General features: G+C 45.6%; 2 protein-coding genes across 3 annotated transcripts in view; one reads left to right on the plus strand and one right to left on the minus strand.

Moving 5' to 3' along the window:
* Nucleotides 1–14,620, minus strand: part of WDFY4 (WDFY family member 4) — a 277,765-nt gene that overhangs the window by 38,419 nt on the left and 224,726 nt on the right. Inside the window, exon 48 of the mRNA XM_082425453.1 lies at nt 723–765. Coding sequence (XP_082281579.1) covers nt 723–765 — 43 coding nt within the window. The remainder of the gene's footprint in view (nt 1–722; nt 766–14,620) is intronic.
* LRRC18 (leucine rich repeat containing 18) overlaps nt 1,131–14,620 on the plus strand; it is a 28,579-nt gene continuing 15,089 nt past the window's right edge. Inside the window, exon 1 of one of the 2 annotated variants that reach the window (XM_082425476.1) lies at nt 1,131–8,525. The gene's annotated coding sequence lies outside the window, so the exon portion shown is untranslated. The remainder of the gene's footprint in view (nt 8,526–14,620) is intronic. The other variant, XM_082425474.1, reaches the window with a different exon arrangement.

Raw genomic sequence — 14,620 nt, forward strand, 5'->3', positions numbered from 1 at the left:
CTGATCCTTGGGAAAGGATTTTGGACCTGAGTGACCAAGAGTTACTTTCCTGTTGCTATGTGATCTGTAAGGCTGGCTCTCTTGGGGACCTTTCCTTCCACGGAGAACCCAAGGTTGAATGTCAGCTCATCCAGTCTGGGAGCCACGTGTGACTTCCCAAGACAAGAAGTGAATGCTGTGCCTTCCTGAGTTGTGTGTTCATTTATACACATACACCTTCATTGATGGATCATGTGTGTGTGTGTGTGTGTGTGTGTGTGTATACAGGGTTTGTGTACACATACACACACACACACACACACACACACACACATTCTCTCTCTCTCTCTCTCTCACTCCCCAGCTCTGACTCAAGAATCGCCTTTAATCAGTGAGATCTTTTCAGAGAAATATTTGGGACATTTTAACAAATTAAGAAAACAAGATCCTGGGACCTCCCTGGCGGTCCAGTGGTTAAGACTCCGCCTTCCAATGCTGGGGGTGCTGGTTTGATTCCTGGTCGGGGAACTAAGATCCCACACGCCGCGTGGTGTGGCCGAGAAAAATAAAGAATAAAATAAAGAGCAATAAAATGAAAACAAAACAAAACAAAGAACAAAAACAAGATCCCTCCTGACCCATCCACATGCTTTCTCTCTTCACCCCGGGGGCCTGAGCTATTTGCTGATTTGCATTCCCAGAGGGTTTCCTTGGACCCAGAGTCCTCTGAGGGGTCACTGTACCTGCCATTTCTGCAGCACGGTCCTGTCGGAGCCGGGGTATCTCCTGTGGGACAGAAAATGATGGGGGTGACCAAATATCTCAAGGCATGAATGGGGGAAGAGGTGGAACTTTCTGGGGCATCGTGGCACCAGGGCACCCAGGAGAATCACAGACTTCCCAGGGCAGCAAGATTATTTCCCAAGCTCTCCCTGCCCCCTCGCTGCCCTACTGAAGGCTGGGTTCTTGCCATCCCTGTTGCTCTTATGCGATGCCAGAATGCGCTGCTGCCTGAGGTGTGGCCCCGAGAAGTCCCAGGGCCGTGCAGAAGCAGACTCGGGGGCCTCACACCCCACACGGGGCTTTCACAGCCGCATCTTGGCCTTCTTTGCCCATGTGCACAACATGCATGTGAATACATGTCACATGTGAATACATGTCACATGTGAATATATGTGTGTGGTTAAGAAAGGCAAACAATATGGAAGGTCATGAAATATAAAATAATAGTCTACAAACTACTGCTCCCACTCAGGAAGTATCCACAGTTAATCTCCAGAAGAGTTTTAGCCATATACCAGTCTATATGCTCAAGCAGTTTTTAAACAAATGTTTTTGGTATGTGGGATCATCTTATCTGCGCGGGTCTCCTCCCTGCTTCCCTGGCCTGACGGCACGGTGGAGGCGACCCACATTGCCCTATGGCCACAACAGCAGGACACCCTTGTACAGATGGATGGGAACTTGTGGGAGCCTCCGCCGTGCTGGGCTTTGTCCTCACAAATGATGTTTCTGTGATCATCTTCAGACATAAATCTCTGTGATTTATGAGACTTACATCTCATGATGATTTCATGCCTTGAATCTTTGTAAGTGTAACCATGAGATACATTTCTGGCAATGGTACTACTAGGTTAAAAACTATGAGAATTTTCAAGTGTGCTACATATTGCCAAATTGTCCTTTTAAGAGGCTGTACCGATTTATGGTTCCACAAATACAATTAAGAAACACAATTCAAACCAAAGAAACACCATTTTTGACCCATGTGGTAGGGAAGAATGTAAAAGTGTAACAGGATGCAGTGCTGGGGAGGGCGTGGGAAGGAACCTTCTCCATGTGAAATGCCCCTTCCGCTCAGAAGGAATTTGTAGAGCCCAGTTCCTCGGCCTCTGAGGTCACTTGGTTCCTTTTCTAGCTGTGTTTTCTTTCCCCCTCTGTCTCCCTGAGACTCTCCTTCTACTCCCCAAACCAGGTTCTTGTTCAGGGTGTTCAACTGAACCAAACCAAGTCCTGCCTCTCTCCAGCCATGCCCTCTGCCTCAGTCCTGCTCAGGTACCCACAGACCCCGCCCCCACATGCATCCCACAGGGACGTTCCACCCACGGGGACTGCACCAGGGTGCTTCAGGCATTCATGTGGACAGGCCTGGCTGCCCGAGTGCCCCAGCAGGGGCAGTGACTCTTCATCTTCCCGTCACAGCACTGCTGTCACATCATCTGTTTCGGGCTCCCCACCATTCCTCATTCAATACTTTCCTTGGCAGACTTTCCATAAACAGAAAGCAACTCCCTGGCTGGGATTCACCTCTTCCCCCCAATAGAGAAATCATCCTTTTGGGCCATTTTATTCAGGCAGACAGTAACAACAACAAACAGGGGAAAACATGGTCACATTTATTGCATTAGCTTGCAAAGGCTCAAGTGAAGATGTGGCTTTCCCGCCCTGTCTATGAGCCTGCCACTACCCCAGTTCCAGAAGGCAGACTGCTCTGAAGGTTGTAAATGAGGACAGAACCCAGGCTGGAGACAGCAAAGTTGACCACTTCGGAAAAGAATGTGTTCTGAGCCTTTCGGAGGATGTGGGGCTGAGCTACAAGGATGTGGAGATGGTATGGCAAAGCCTGAGAATCTTGCTACTTTATTTTAGAAATCTTGACAGTGGAAGGGGAATAGGGGAGCAAAACGTGCCTGTTAAGATCCAGGAAACGAGAGAGCCTCTGTTTATCTTTTTCATAAAGAGTTCTAGAATTTTATCTGTGGTCTTTTGTGACATTGCCACCCAGCGGAATGGTATGCGTAAGATAAAGGCAATTTACCATCCCACTCCTCACTTCATCAGCTATGAGCGCCAAGGAAGATCTATCATTTCATTACCATCAGAAAAAGACGCCATTACCAGCATCCAGACACCGCACCAAAGGTGAGTTCTCTTTGAAAAAAATTTTTTAAAAAATTCATGTTCATCTGAAGGCAATTACAGAACTCTTGGAATGGTTTATGTGAATTTTGTAAATATCTGGTGATTAAAGTATTTCTTTAAGAGTTGATACACTGCACTATTCCATTATTATAGTGTAAATTTTATATTAAACAAGGTGCCAGAGATGGCTCTTGGCTTTCTAAAGCCCTTCCAAGGTCCGAGGGAGGCAGCACGGGAAGGAGTACTGGTTTGGAGTCACTAGAACCTGGGTTCAAATCCTGCCCCCACCACTTGACTGCTCTGAACTACTGTTACCCCATCCTTCAAACATGGCTGACCCAGGAGTGCTGGGGAGCAAGTGTAACCACGGGTCTGGAACAGGCTAGCACAGGTGTGGACACAGGGCTCCCTCAATGGGCATAGTTCTAGTTGATGTTGACACTATCCTAGAGCAGGGTTGATTTTTTTTTACTCTGGGAGGAGGAAGAGTGTGGTGTAAAATTGAAGATTTGCTTCTGGTCAAGACCTGCTTTGTTCTGCCAGTACCACTCTGTAAGATCTTAGAATAATTGTGCCACCTGTGAATCAGATCTCCTGCTCTGTCAGCTCAGGGTTTGCCATGGAGTCTACGGGGCAAGAGTCCAGGCCCTTGGGCAACCTGGGATGGTGTGGAGAAGAATGGAAGAGTTCAAAGTCACTGAGACTACGTAGGTCACTCTGTCTAACCTGAAGGTGGCCTAGCACGGTGGGCCCACAGAGGACATCTTACCAACCTCACTCCCATCCCAAGACAGGTATCTAAACTCCTCTGGATGACTTCCAAAGACGGGACACTATCTTCAAGCTGAACTTTGTGTGTGGTCAACCGCTAGGCTGGGTTCAAATTCTTCTCTATTTTGAGAGGTGATTTTTATCTGCGCTGCTTCACTTTAAATCACATCTATGTCCTTGAACCCCTAGAAGTGGTTTGAAGTGTGAGTGCTGCCGTCACGTGGCCTTGGGGCACTTCCTACTGCTACTTCAGTGCCCACGGCTTGCCTCAGCATCTTGCCTTTGACTCCACCTCTTTGGTCCAGCTCCACCTGACTGACACCTCCACTCTACCCTGAGCCTGTCTCCCAGAGTGAGCCAGGGCATAGCCCAGGAACTCACATCTTCCCTAGGGAGCCTGGCAGAGAAGCCTACCAGGGGCCTTCAGAGGGTGGGCTAGCCCAGGCCAAAAGGGTCTCTGCCAAGGGACTCATCTGGCTGGAGGCTGCACCCTCTCAGCCCAGGAAGGGATGGGAGATCTGCCCATCCTCCTCCTCCTCACCTCTGGGACTAGCGGGCTATGGTTAGTCCTTAGGCACTAAGACAGTAACCTGGCAGACGTCCAGGGAGGGCCCACAGGGAAACTGGGCCTCCTGAGCTAAAGTGGACATATTTAAAAAGCCTGATGCCTCTCCAAATTCTCCTGTGTCTTTTCTATTTGCAAAACAGTCATGAGGCCATGGTGAAATGGGTTGGTGAGTAACTAAGAGGTGTCAAGAAAACACAAACCACAAGGAGAAGAAAATTCACTCATCTTGGCAAACTAGAAATGTGTCTACTAATGATTTGTGCTGTGCCTCAAGACAGGGCAAGTACTGGCCAGCATCTTGCCCTGCCTTCTGCTGGGGTGCGGCTCTGGAGGAGCATGCTGGGGAAGCAGTCTGCGGGGTGGGCAGAGTTTTCCACGGGGAGCCAAGAGACTGGTAATAGAAACACACTCCCTTCCTTTTTCCCTCCTCAGAAGCAAATTTGGGTTTAGCCTAGTTTTCAGATCTAGACTGTAGGTCAATAGAAATCCACTAATAGACAGGCATTCTTGCAGTTCGGAGATTTCCTGCTGAATTAACAGGATATTGACCTTCTATAATATTTCTATTATAACTTCCTGTCTTTATTTCTTTAACATGTAGAAATTTTGCATAAAAACAATAATAATAATTGTCTAATGCATTAGAAACTGCAAAGACTTTTTGTCAACTGTCTAATTTTCACAAAGACTCAATGAGATAGCCATGCTCTCCATCTTCAGATGTGGAAATGGAGGTGGGGTAAGAGGTGGGGTGCAGACTAGGGAAGTTCATGAGGGTTTGCTGAAGCCTGGTGCAGGCACCCATGAAAGCCCAGCACACCGGGCTGTGCAGAGCGCTTGCCGGACCACACCTTGACCCCGGGCACTGACTCTGAAGACAAGCGCACAAAAGCAAATAAATAAAACGACAACAAAAATCTTTGTTCTGGCTGGATTAGAGGGCAGTTACCTGACAAATTGGTAACGTGTGTATATTTGGAGTCAGAAATGAACATGAGCAAAATTACCAAATTATTATTGCACAACTATGCCATAAACCTGATGCTGTCGATGCATGAAAAGTCTGGAAGTTTATATAACATAAAGTTACCTCTAGATGCTGAAACTGAGTGACTTTAATTTTTATAAGGTTTTACATATCTGTATTTTAAAATGTATTTATCTAAACAAGTGGGACCTAATCAAACTTACAAGCTTTTGCACAGCAAAGGAAACCATGAACAAAACGAAAAGACGACCTACAGAATGGGAGAAAGTATCTGCAAACGATACAATCAAGGGCTTAATTTCCAAAATAGACAAACAGCTCATACAACTCAACAAAAAAAAAAAACAAACAACCCAATGGAAAAATGGGCAGAAGACCTAAATAGACATTGCTCCAAAAAAGAAATATGGATGGCCAATAGGCACATGAAGAGATGGTCAACATTGCTAATTATTAGAGAAATGCAAACCAAAACTACAATGAGGACCCACCTCACACCAGTCAGAATGGGCATCATTAAAAAGTCTACAAACAACAAATGCTGGAGAGGGTGTGGAGAAAAGGGAACCCTCTTACACTGTTGGTGGGAATGTAAATTGGTGCAGCCACTATGGAGAACAGTATGGAGGTTCCTCAAAAAACTAAAAATAGAGTTGCCATATGATCCAGCAATCCCACTCCTGGGCATATACCCAGACAAAGTCATAATTCGAAAAGATACATGTACCCCTATGCTCATAGCAGCACTATTTACAACAGCCAAGACAGGGAAACTAAATGTCTATTGACAGATGACTGGATAAAGAAGATGTAGTATATACATACAATGGAATATTACTCAGCCGTCAAAAAGGATGAAATAATGCTATTTGCAGCAACATGGATGGACCTACAGATTATCATACTAAGCGAAGTGAGTCAGAAAGAGAAAGACAAATACCATATGATACCACTTATATGGGGAATCTAAAACATGATCCAAATCAACATATCTACAAAACAGAAACAGACTCACAGATATAGAGAGCAGAGTTGTGGTTGCCAAGGTGGAGGTGGGTAGGGAAGGGAAGGACGGGGAGTTTGGAGTTAGCAGAGGCAAACTATTATATATAGGATGGATAAACAACAAAGTCATACTGTATAGCACAGGAAACTATATTCAATAGTCTGTGACAAACCATAATGGAAAAAAATATGAAAAAGAATATATATATGTATAACTGAATCACTTTGCTGTACAGAAGAAATTAACACAACATTGTAAATCAACTATACTTCAATAAAATTTTTAAAAATTAAAAAAAATTTTAAATGTATTTTTCTTGTGTATTTTCTCCCTTAAAGTACTGATTTTATTTTTGCTTATTTATGTTTTATGATTTTCAGATTAGTTATTTTCTAATTTAAATTATGTGCTTTTTGAATATTCTAATTAGAAATGCACTAAGTTGTACGAGTTCAGGTAACTTTTAATTTTCTAGTTATCTTCATTTGCTCATTATGTTAAATCCATTTATTGTCTAAATTAAATGATCTATTTTATTTCATTTTGGATTAAACAGGATGGTGGTGGTGTTCGTGCATTTAAAAAATTTTATAGTTAACTATATTTCTAATTTAATGATTTATTATATTTTTATTTTTTAATTTAAACTTTTTCATTTTGCTTTTTTGTACTTGCCAAAATTTTCATTGCTTGGGTTAATTTTGCATTTCAAATTATTTATTTGCTAATTATTTAATTTATTTTTAAAATTCAACCTGGGTAATACAATTTAGAGTATTTTTATATTTTTGTTTCTATATATGCATTTTCTAATTGTTCTACAATGTTACTTTATTATTTGCATAATAATTTTAACATTTATCCTTTTTGCCAAATTTCTCAATTTCTGGGAATTTAATTTAAAGGAAAAGAAAATGAACAAAAAGACTATAAATGCCCAGATATTTTCCTTGCAGCCTTAGTCATGATACTGCCAAATTGGAAACAACAGGAAAAGCAAAGTCCACCAGATTCAGTATTGCACATTCATTCAAAATGTCGAGTTTAGAAACCACATACTAGCACTGAATGGCATAATATTAATTAAGAAAAAATCACTATTGAATGTCTGATTTTTATGAGCATTATAGTCACTCTGATCTAATCATGGAAAAAGGGTGTAAAGAAAACTGCAAGAAATAATTCAATTCAAATAAACAGATAAAAGACAGCCCTCTCAAAAACCAAAGAGCAGAAAGAAATACTGGGGCAAATTACAAGGAAGTCGAATGATTTTTCATGGGACTCAATGTTATAGAAGTAAGATATTTGTCCCTTCAAAGAGGCAAACATGGTTCTTTCCCCTCTGTTAGCAACGTCTACTTCTGGAGGTCGCCATGGAAGGCAGCCGTCCTGGTACTGTAATCCCCGGGGCACTGCTTGGGGAAGCCAGGAAGAAGCCCACTGCAAGCCCCAGGGACCCCAGACCCTGTCCTGGAGACCCTTTCGGCACTGTGTTCTCTCACCTTGCAGGCTGGCGTCAAGATTATGCTAATTAACGCCAGGTCCCAGGTGTCTTGTTGCCTGGTGACAAAGTTTCACAGTCGAGGAGGAAGAACTGGGCCGAACAGGGTAAGTTTTCCTCTGGTTGCATTTATTTTACTTTAACTCTGCCAAACTACGACCTCTTCAAACTCTTTTTCTCTCCTCTTTTTGAGTAAGCAACTTCGGAAATGCCTGTTCTCCTGGTGTGCTTTATTTACAAACCCCAGACACCAGCTAATTCATTATGTAGGAGGGGAGGAAGCTGGCCCCGAGCCCCAGGCAGGAGGGCAGCTAGCTGGGGAGCCAGCTGGGCATTCTCGGGCGCCTGGGCTGTGGACAAGCTTGGGAGGTTAGTGTGGGAGTCTGTGGGGCTTTGGGGTCATGCTTTATGATCTTTCCAAAGTCTCAGTCTCCTTGAACGTTGTTTCCTGCTCCACAAGCAGGTGGAGACTAGTGTTTGAACTGCTTCCTCACCCAGCCAGTTATCCCTTTAAGGAAACTGCAGTGCTCGTACAGTCGGGAGGCTGCAGCCTGTGCAGGTAACCTCAGCAGACCTCACCTGATTTCTGCTGACTGTGCTGGGGTTTGGAGCACAGTCTGTCTTTTGAGAAGTCTGGAGGCAAACCATTTCTACGAGTGATCCTGAACACTGGAACCCACGAACAAATGGTTGAGTCCCAGGCTGGGCTGGGCCTTGTAAGGAGGGATTCTTCATGGAACACACTACAGTACATGCCTCACATCTCTTATCTCCACAACAGGCAAAGGTAGGTGCCCCTACTTTGAGTCTTTGTGACTTTGGACAAGCTACTTGGCCTCTCTGAGCCTCAGGCACCATATCTGTCCAGTGGAGATGAAAATCAATAAATAGATCAGGCAGGTGTGAGAATTATTTACAGTGTCTGTAAAATGCCTGGCCCAGAGTAGGTGGTCAATATAATCCATACACGCAGTCTGAAGGCAGGAACCTAATTTAAATGTGTTAAATTGATTTGCAAACAGTCTGGCACATAGTAGGTTCTCAATACATTTACAAACCATATGGCTGTTATGTGAACCAAGCGCTGATGACCAGCTCTCCTGTGAAGAAATGGGGAGTCAGAAAGGTGAGGAAACGTGTGCTAGGTCATACAACTAGGGAGGGACACAGCTCTGACTGGTCTTCAAGCTGCGGTGACTCTGGGCTTGAGCCTCAGCCTGGAGGGGGGAAGGGAGGAGCTGAGGCTGCCCCTGTCCGCTCTTCAGTGTGCCTGAGCCCTACTGTTGTCTAGAGACTGACCTTTAAGGCCTGGTGCTTGGTGGCGCCAGCTTCCTCTTGGGGCTCCAAGGGTCTCCCACTGTTGCCCACCGCTCTTTGCTTGGCAATGCTGATGAAAGGGGAGGACTTCATGCTCTTTCCCTCTACCCATCATCTGGGTGGGTCTTCATCAAAGCTAGGTGATATTTCCTGGTCCCTGGTACTCTTAGCGCATGAGGCGTGCAGCTGAACCACGCCCCTCCAAGTGGGCATGATGGGCTACCCAGCTGCACCAACCATCACCAGCTTTCAGCTCATGGCCAGTTGGATTCATTGCCAATTTTCAATTTTCAAGCTCTCTACCTGTCTCACATAGTAGAACTCATCTCAACCCCCAGAGCCGGGTGTGATAACAAACGCGTGCCTTCTTTTCAGTGAGGGATGAGCCTTAAGGATGGGGCTTGACCTGGGCTGTTATGAAAGTTGCCACAGGATCTAGCCCAGTTTAGGGTGGTGTCTGGAAAACATGATGAGTCAGGAGCTTCCTTGCTGGCCCATAGAGCCAAATTTATCACAGGACGTTGTCAAGTCAAACTTTCATGGATAAGCCAAATGGCAATTAAGCCCACAGACAAGGGCTGGCTCTGCTTGACTAGCATGTGACTTTGGCAAGGTATGTGCTCTGGGGCTCGGTGCGTTACCTGTTAAGTGGGGTGGATGAATTAAATGAGATAATGCACGTAACGTATTGTACCTTTCATGAAGTCCTCTGTCTTCATCTTCTACCCTCTCCTTGCTGTCCCTGCTCCAGCCACCCCCACATCTCCTTTTTCTCCCCACTGTTAGGACTTTGCACTTGGTATGCCCCTTTCTGGGGGTGTTCTTCCCCAAATCCTCCCACATGGCCTCTTAGTGTTCAAATCTCAGCACAAATGTCACCTGGGAGAGGACTTCCCCATCTACCTCAGTCTAAATTAGTCCCCCCCCCTCACCCCGCCATCAACATTCTCTCTTGATCCTGGGTGTTCCCTTTCACATCATCAGGTTTTATTTTTTGCAGAGCATTTAAACCACCTGACATAATCTTGGGTCTTTTTGTTTGTTTTGTTTTTCTTGCTTGATTTGCTTTCTCCTAAAATAGGAGTTTTCACGAGAAACACGTCTGTCATGTTCACTGCATATCTTCTCATCTGACCTGACCTATAGAATGACTTGAGTACAAATTGTTGAACAAATGAATGAATGAATGAATGAGCAAGTGAGTTGCCTGGGCTCTAGCAAGCTCTAGAGGTTAAAGTGGACAAAGGTATTATCGTATCTACAAGTTGCTGTTACATTTCTTTTAGTTTATTATTATCACTATTATTACTAATAATTTGTGTTTAAAAGGTTGCAAAGACTTTTGTGCTTGCGAATCAGCAAAGACTGTTCCACAAATCCTACATCTGGGATTAATGATCAGTGGGGAGTGTCTTGGGGCTACTAATTTGAGGGAGGCAATCAATATGGTGCTGTTTGGTGACTCTATCAGCATTACTTACCATCATAAAGGTGCCAGGAACCAGATTACCATTCACTGAGTACCCAGTGCACACTAGACACTTAACATACAGTCATCACTTCATTTACTCTTCACAACAACTTGCAATTTTCTAACCCATTTTGCAGATCAGTAAACTGAGCTCATGATTAAAACCAGGTTGGCAGTGAAGGTGGGGATGGAGCCCAGTTCTATTGGCCTCAAAGCCTCCACATTCCCTGCTGTCCGAGTGCCTGTCTTCTACTGAGTTACTTTACACATAACAGGAAGGGAACAGACAGAATGGCTAATACATGGGTAATATCCCTATTTGTAAAATGCTGAAGAGCTTCCCTGTCCTAAACAAAGTGCGAGCCGCTATGTTGCCTTTGTTCACATCATTCCTAGCAAGTTGTATCTACTTGTCTAAAGTCGTCCGAAAAGGGTTCTCTCTTCTTAATGATAGTCCTGAATGTTTTAGTAATAACTTCAAATAAGCCTGATAAAGACTCAAGGAGGAAAGGGAAATGTGAATTCAGAAAATATTTCTACAGAAAAAGGATTAGAAGTCACAGCATTTTTGAAAGACAGGTGCCTTACATACAAAGAGCCCCAAACCATCCTTTTGCACCCTTTTTCTTTAACCTAAAGTATCCCTTTAAAAATGAGACCATGGTCCTTCCAATGCCCTTCACCTCTGGATTGGGGGAAAGTTTAGCTGAGGTTTAAATAAACACACACACACATTGCACCATATTGCTGTCACCCATATGTAAAAGGCTATGTGGTTTTTATATCACAGCCACCTGTGCTTGACCGAGAGGTTTCAGTGCAGTGGTGGGCTTGCTGGTTCTGAGAGAACATCTCTAGAGGGAAACAAGAGTGGCTGCGTACCCCGCCCCCCTTCCCTGACTCTCTAGCATGGCCAAGCTTGCCAGAGACTCAGGAGAGCATGGGGCTGTCCCAGGGCTGGGTTTCCTCCTGGCTCAGGTAGAAATGAGAGAGGAGAGGGCACGGCCCCGTCTGTGGTCACTCTGGGGGAAGTGTAGGGACTGGCCTTCTCTCCTTGGTTTGACACGCCCTGGAGATTTTTCTCACAACAGCTGAAGTATCATTTGAAAAATAAGCCAGATCATGTCTGCCCTGGGTTTTGTTTACTTTAAATCATATCTTTGGCCTCCCTTCCTTCTTTCTTTTCTTCCTTCTCTCCCTGCCTCCTTCCTTCTCCCACCCTCATGCTGTCCCTCCCCTCCCCTCTGTCACAGAGCCTTTCCATCTGGAGCATCCTCTATCTGAAATCCCCTCCCTGCCTCCCCGCATCCTCACTTCCTTCCGTCTCTGCTCAGATGTCTTCTGTTCAAAGATGCCCTTCCTGGTCGCCTCTTCAAAAGACCACATCTCCCAACACCATTCTCTTATTTCTTTTGCCCCTGCTCTTTCTATTCTTGGCACTCTTCACCACCTGGTGTTATGTTTGTCTGCTTTGGTTCATCTCCCTTTTAGGATGTGAGCAGAGCCTTCATTCTGTCTGCTGCATTAATCAGCGCCTCGTTGATAGTAGTTATCCAGTGTGAACTATTGATGAAGAAATGAATCCCAAAGGGCCAGGGAAGGTTTGGCTGTTCCCTTACAGTTGATCCTCAGGGCTCCCCTTCAAGGTATCTCACAACTTCACAGGTGGGCGGGTTTACAGCAAAGCTTTCCTCGGAGCTAGGGACTGTTCTACAGCAAATGGGGGTACCACACCACGGGGCTGGCCAGTGCACACAGCTGAGTACAGCTGGGTCTGCACCATGTCCACCCCTCAGCAAGTTCTCACTGGGGCCAGATGGCGTCGTGGTGCAGAAAGAATGCACACATCACTGGGCACTTGAGAACTGCCCCCCACTCTGCGATCCTGGGTGGGTGGGTGGCTCTGTGCCTCAAAGGAGCTATATCTCTTTGTCCTCCAAATAAAGTAATTTGAGGTCTGCACCTGGGAGGCGGGAATGCCCCAGCAAGTAAGTACACTGGTCTGTGGGGTCTGAATCAGGGTTCTACCCAGTTGGAATCCTGGAGTGCTGGCTCCACTGTCATCAGTTGTGCTGTCCTGTCCAGCTGCGGCTCCTCCCTGCACTCCATCCCCCATCGTCACAGCAAAGTCCTCCGAGGCCCTCACTCACCCTCACGCCACCCTTCAGGAGCAGCCACTTTTGTTATCCTATTTACGGAAGGCGGGGCTGAAGCTCAGTGAGGCTCCACAGACTGTCCAGGGTCACCTGACAGTAAATGGGGAGCTGGGTGGCGACCCACGTGGGTCTAAAGCCCCTGCGCTTTTCGCCCTGCCAAGCCACTTCTCTGAGCCCAGCTTCCTTATCTGCAATGGAAGCCATGGCTGTGAGGAGAGAATGCAATCGCATAGCAGTGCTTAAACCACGGTGATTGAAATTGAATTAATGCCCATCTCCAGGGGTTTAAAGGTGCCAGCACTGACTTTGGTTCTTTGCTTTCCAGGTGTCAAGGTTGCTTTGTGTGCTTTGAACGTGTTGGTTGATGAACAAGGCATTTCTAGTCTGTTAAACTAATAATCTTAATATTTTATTTTAATTGTAAGGCACCTATTCCCTTTTGTTCCTTTAACAAATCCAGTTAAAACAGAGTACATTCAGAATTACAAAATAGATGCTATTAAACCAATAAGAAATCATAATCTTTTGTTATTGGGCCATGTGACCCCCTGGGAACTTTTGCTCCAAATAAAAGTTGAATTCTTATTATCGACCAGGGGGAAGAGGGCAGTTTGACAGATAATGGCTTCCCAGGCAGCACATGTGCAGACCCACACTGGTGCTGAGGATGCAGAAGTACACAATATTAGGGGTAGAGGAAGGTATACATGCATAATATAAGATCCTTAGCACCGCGTTGATCAAATTAACCAGATAATTGCCAAATGAAGTGAACCTGATAATTTCCACACAGACACTCTGTGTGCTGTAGCTCTGATGTCATGGAAAGAACATCCCACCCAGAAGCCCTGGAGTAAGGCGAGCGGTGTGAGCTTGGATAAACCACTTTACACCCACCCCACCGCCAGGTCCTTATCTTTGGGTGGGAGGAATATTCCCACCTCTGAGGAGAGCTGTGAGGACTGAATGAAATGGCAAACTGGAGGGCGCCTGCTGTGTGAAGGAGGCATGAAGGGCCTCTAAGGGCTGGCGGAGAGAATGTGTGTGGTGGGGGCTGTAGGGGGTGGAGCGCACCGTAGGACCCACACTCGGAGAAGGCCTGCCGTTTGGGAACCGCGGAAGTGCATCTTACAAGTGTTAGGTTTCCAAGTGAGCCCATGCTGTGAAAATCGCACTTCTGGCGGCTGCACACAGCCTCTCAGGGCCCTGCACGGCCGGCAGCCCTCCCCCCGCCTCCCCGCACCGGCCCAGGGCAGCAGAGGGCCGGCTTCTCTGGTGGGCATGTGGGAATGCTGTGGGCCAGGGTTCTGGGGCCATGCTGGACGAAAACCTGCATCTTTACAGGAAGCTCTCACCATGGGGGCTCGTGGGGACTGGAGGGGCCGAGGAACAACAGATTCCTGTCTCTATCACCGCCCACTTGGGGCACAGGCCTATTAAATGAACTGGCTGGTGGCATTACACGTACCCTTTAAACTGTTCCCCTCTCTCTCCCTCTTTCTCTCCTTGTCAATCTCCAAGCTCTTACACTTAAATGACTCCACTAATGCTAGTAAAATATGTTTAAAATTCGTATTACTCAGTTATATTCAGATATATACACATATATATATCTATGAAAACAAGCACCCCACACATTGGTCCCTGGACAGTGGGATAACAGGCAACAAGCCTAAAGAAAAGGCAACAGAAGGAAAAGAGAGGCAGGATAGTGTAGTGGGAAGATCATAAACTTTGGTATTACACACCTAGGCTTGTAGCTGTGTAATAGCTAGGTAGCCTAGGTTTGGCTGAGCTGTGCTGTCTTGTGAACTTGGGGAAGACACTTGACTTCTTTGAGCCTCAATTCTCCTATATTAAAAATAGGACTGACACTTTGCATAATTACTATGGAGATTAGAGATACAGAAATGGTCCAGCAGCATGCTTGCAATAGTT

This window comes from Balaenoptera physalus (assembly GCF_965194825.1).
Source record: "Balaenoptera physalus genome assembly, chromosome: 14".
NCBI classification, from domain to species: Eukaryota; Metazoa; Chordata; class Mammalia; order Artiodactyla; family Balaenopteridae; genus Balaenoptera; species Balaenoptera physalus.